The following is a 5,000-nucleotide window of genomic DNA, read 5'->3' on the forward strand; positions in this document are numbered from 1 at the left end:
CTCTACTGTCCTCTATTGTCTTCTGTCTTCTACTGTCATGTCCTCTACTGTCCTCTATTGTCTTCTGTCTTCTACTGTCATGTCCTCTACTGTCCTCTATTGTCTTCTGTCCTCTACTGTCCTCTATTGTGCTCTATTGTCCTCTATTGTCTTCTACTGTAATCTTTATTGTCCTCTGTACCTGTTGGCGAGGCGGATGTTGACATGTGGTCTGGTGGACTCTGGATCGGGGACACAGTCCTGGTGGACCTGGAGGAAGTCCAGCGCCTGTTGTTTGTCCAGTGTGAAGCAACAGGAGCCGACCGACGGCCCCACGGCGACCACGATGTCCCTCGCCTGGCAACCGAAGTCCCTCACCATGGCCCCCACCGTCGCCATAGCAACGCCCATCAGGGTACCCTTCCAACCTGAGGACCGAGTACAGGCACTCAAGTTCTACACTGAGGTACTTGTACCTCACGGGAGTATTTATATCTCCGGATACTTTGTACTTCATTGGATCAATATTTTATTGGTTTTATCAGATTAATATTTTTTACATTTTAAAGTTTCACTTTTCTGAAAATATTGATCAGATCCCTATATTTTAATGATCAATACATTTGATAGATACAAATTCTTAGTTTTTAAAAAATTACACTGAATAAGTCCAAACATTTGTCTTCAACACTTTTAATTAATTTATGATCCTTTAAACTTATTGATTGTCTTCGTTTGTATTTTGTTCATTTTACTTTTAACCTGCTGCACAATTAATTAAATAGATATAATTAAAATATATGTTCAATAAATAAATAATACATGTTCAATAAATAAATACTAATAAATAGAATAGATTAAAAATAAATAAATACAAATACATGTAAATAAATAATAAGAAATAAAATACCTTTTAAACCACGTAGTCACAGTTGTAATTATTCTGTATATTTCTAGAGGTTTTTATTACCTGCGTGAGCCGCTCCGATTACCTTTAAAACCGGGTCGGCGAACAGGATCGGCATGCAGTCGGCTCCCGGCGCCGCCACGACCACGCCGGTCCGATCCGTGACCACGGCGTCGTAGTGCTCAGGCTCGGCGTTCCCCAAGACCCAAACATGGCTGCCGTGGTCCACCTGCAGGTAACGACACGTCAATATTACTGATCAGTTTAAAGTCATCAATAACAATAAAGTAAACACATGTCAGTACCTTGATGACTCAGGTAAACACACGTCAGTACCTTGATGACTCAGGTAAACACACGTCAGTACCTTGATGACTCAGGTAAACTCACGTCAGTACCTTGATGACTCAGGTAAACACACGTCAGTACCTTGATGACTCAGGTAAACACACGTCAGTACCTTGATGACTCAGGTAAACACACGTCAGTACCTTGATGACTCAGGTAAACACACGTCAGTACCTTGATGACTCAGGTAAACACACGTCAGTACCTTGATGACTCAGGTAAACACACGTCAGTACCTTGATGACTCAGGTAAACAGTACCTTGATGACTCAGGTAAACTCACGTCAGTACCTTGATGACTCAGGTAAACACACGTCAGTACCTTGATGACTCAGGTAAACACATGTCAGTACCTTGATGACTCAGGTAAACACACGTCAGTACCTTGATGACTCACGTAAACAGTACCTTGATGACTCAGGTAAACAGTACCTTGATGACTCAGGTAAACTCACGTCAGTACCTTGATGACTCAGGTAAACACACGTCAGTACCTTGATGACTCACGTAAACAGTACCTTGATGACTCAGGTAAACAGTACCTTGATGACTCAGGTAAACTCACGTCAGTACCTTGATGACTCACGTAAACACACGTCAGTACCTTGATGACTCAGGTAAACAGTACCTTGATGACTCAGGTAAACAGTACCTTGATGACTCAGGTAAACAGTACCTTGATGACTCAGGTAAACACACGTCAGTACCTTGATGACTCAGGTAAACACACGTCAGTACCTTGATGACTCAGGTAAACACACGTCAGTACCTTGATGACTCAGGTAAACACACGTCAGTACCTTGATGACTCAGGTAAACTCACGTCAGTACCTTGATGACTCAGGTAAACTCACGTCAGTACCTTGATGACTCAGATAAACACACGTCAGTACCTTGATGACTCAGGTAAACACACGTCAGTACCTTGATGACTCAGGTAAACAGTACCTTGATGACTCAGGTAAACACACGTCAGTACCTTGATGACTCAGGTAAACACACGTCAGTACCTTGATGACTCAGGTAAACTCACGTCAGTACCTTGATGACTCAGGTAAACTCACGTCAGTACCTTGATGACTCAGGTAAACACATGTCAGTACCTTGATGACTCAGGTAAACACACGTCAGTACCTTGATGACTCAGGTAAACACACGTCAGTACCTTGATGACTCAGGTAAACTCACGTCAGTACCTTGATGACTCAGGTAAACACACGTCAGTACCTTGATGACTCAGGTAAACACACGACAGTACCTTGATGACTCAGGTAAACACACGTCAGTACCTTGATGACTCAGGTAAACACACGTCAGTACCTTGATGACTCAGGTAAACTCACGTCAGTACCTTGATGACTCAGGTAAACACACGTCAGTACCTTGATGACTCAGGTAAACACATGTCAGTACCTTGATGACTCAGGTAAACACACGTCAGTACCTTGATGACTCAGGTAAACACACGTCAGTACCTTGATGACTCAGGTAAACTCACGTCAGTACCTTGATGACTCAGGTAAACACACGTCAGTACCTTGATGACTCAGGTAAACACACGTCAGTACCTTGATGACTCAGGTAAACACACGTCAGTACCTTGATGACTCAGGTAAACTCACGTCAGTACCTTGATGACTCAGGTAAACACACGTCAGTACCTTGATGACTCAGGTAAACACACGTCAGTACCTTGATGACTCAGGTAAACACACGTCAGTACCTTGATGACTCAGGTAAACAGTACCTTGACCAGGTGGAGGGGCTGAGGGTGGAAACCAGCATGGAGGGCCAGTCTGCGCCGGTTCTCCTGGACCACGGCTCCGGGGTCCCTCCTCCTCCTGCTGCTGAACAGGTTCAAAGAGGACAAGGTCTGGATGTAGGAGACGCCGCCGTTCCGAGTACTGAACCCATGACCGAAACCTTCTGGAGGAGGGAGAGACCAGTCACACCTGGTTCACACAGGTAAAGCTACCTCAGCACACCTGGTTCACCTGTTCTCAAAGTCTGGTACGAAACATTAACAACCTCTATCATCTTAGAATATGGTCACATATCCACTAAAATGCTGAATTATTCAATGTTTTGCTTCATTTGTTTGTCAAACGTTAACATTAAATATGTAAAAACGTTGTTGTGTTCTTTCTAATACTCAGTATTGATGAATGGACGTGTGTTCATATTTATTAGGTTTCGTACCTTCTATAATATATATATATATATATGTTGTTTTATTGTATTATCAGGAGGTATTTGAAACATCTGGATAAAATATTTATGACCTTTTCAGTTATCTATTTACGATCATTTAACTTTAAATCCTTTATATAATAATAATATATATAAACCGACCTGGAATCAGCGATGACTTCAGGACCCGGACTTCTCCCTTCAGGGCCGGCAGCTGCTGCAGGAACCCGGACACCTCTTCTTCTACGGGGACCGCTTCGCCAGGTGAGTCCGAGTGGGCGGAGCCTGCGCAGCCCGGACAGGTGAGCGCGTCCACCCGGTAGTCAAAGGTGTACACCGCCGTGAAAAGCTGCTCCTGGTAGGCGCGCAGCACCTCCCGGCCCCGCGGGGTCGTGAGGACCCTGACCGAGCTCAGGTCCAGCCGGTCCACGGTCTGCTTGAACCGGTACAGGCGCTCCGCGGTGGAGCCCGAGTCCAGCGCGTGCACGCTCTTGCACGAGCTCACACACGCGGCGGAGAGGTGGTCCTCGTGCCGGTCTCGCGTCGTCCCGCACAGCAGGAAGACGTGCTCGTCCCGCAGAGACGCGCCGCCGCAGCCCGGACCGCAGCCGTGGATCAGGTCCAGCAGGACGGCGTCGCTCATCGCGGACTGCCGGGGTATCGATCACCGGGTCACAGGTCACAGGTCACCGGAGCTGCCACGCGCTGCTTAATGCACGAGACACGGGGACATGATGGACAGCTGACAGCACTTCCTGCTGGAGGCTCTGCAGCTGTGGCCCCGCCCACACGGGAAACTCCACTCAGTGACAAAGTACACACACACAAATACACACTCACAATACACACTCACAATACACACTCACAATACACACTCACAATACACACACAAATACACACTCACAATACACACACAAGTACACACACACAATACACACACAAATACACACTCACAATACACACACACAATACACACACACAATACACACACAATACACACACAATACACACACAATACACACTCACAATACACGCTCACAATACACACTCACAATACACACTCACAATACACACACAATACACACACAATACACACACAATACACACACAATACACACACAATACACACACAATACACACACAATACACACTCACAATACACGCTCACAATACACACTCACAATACACACTCACAATACACACACAAATACACACACACAATACACACACACAATACACACACAATACACACTCACAATACACACGCACAATACACACTCACAATACACACACAAATACACACTCACAATACACACACAAATACACACTCACAATACACACACAATACACACACAATACACACACAATACACACACACAATACACACTCACAATACACACACAAATACACACTCACAATACACACACACAATACACACACACAATACACACACAATACACACACAATACACACACAATACACACTCACAATACACGCTCACAATACACACTCACAATACACACTCACAATACACACACAATACACACACAATACACACACAATACACACACAATAC

General features: G+C 45.0%; 1 protein-coding gene across 1 annotated transcript in view; it reads right to left on the reverse strand.

The window, feature by feature from the left end:
* The window catches only part of lacc1 (laccase (multicopper oxidoreductase) domain containing 1), a 4,940-nt gene extending 691 nt beyond the window's left edge, over nt 1-4,249 (reverse strand). Inside the window, exons 1-4 of the mRNA XM_034562112.1 lie at nt 3,587-4,249; nt 2,982-3,160; nt 950-1,115; nt 182-407 (exon numbers count right to left, since the gene is read on the reverse strand). Coding sequence (XP_034418003.1) covers nt 182-407; nt 950-1,115; nt 2,982-3,160; nt 3,587-4,067 — 1,052 coding nt within the window. The 5' untranslated portion in view covers nt 4,068-4,249. The remainder of the gene's footprint in view (nt 1-181; nt 408-949; nt 1,116-2,981; nt 3,161-3,586) is intronic.
* Between the last annotated feature and the right edge of the window lie 751 nt (nt 4,250-5,000).

Source organism: Cyclopterus lumpus, chromosome 21 (assembly GCF_009769545.1).
Source record: "Cyclopterus lumpus isolate fCycLum1 chromosome 21, fCycLum1.pri, whole genome shotgun sequence".
NCBI lineage: Eukaryota > Metazoa > Chordata > Actinopteri > Perciformes > Cyclopteridae > Cyclopterus > Cyclopterus lumpus.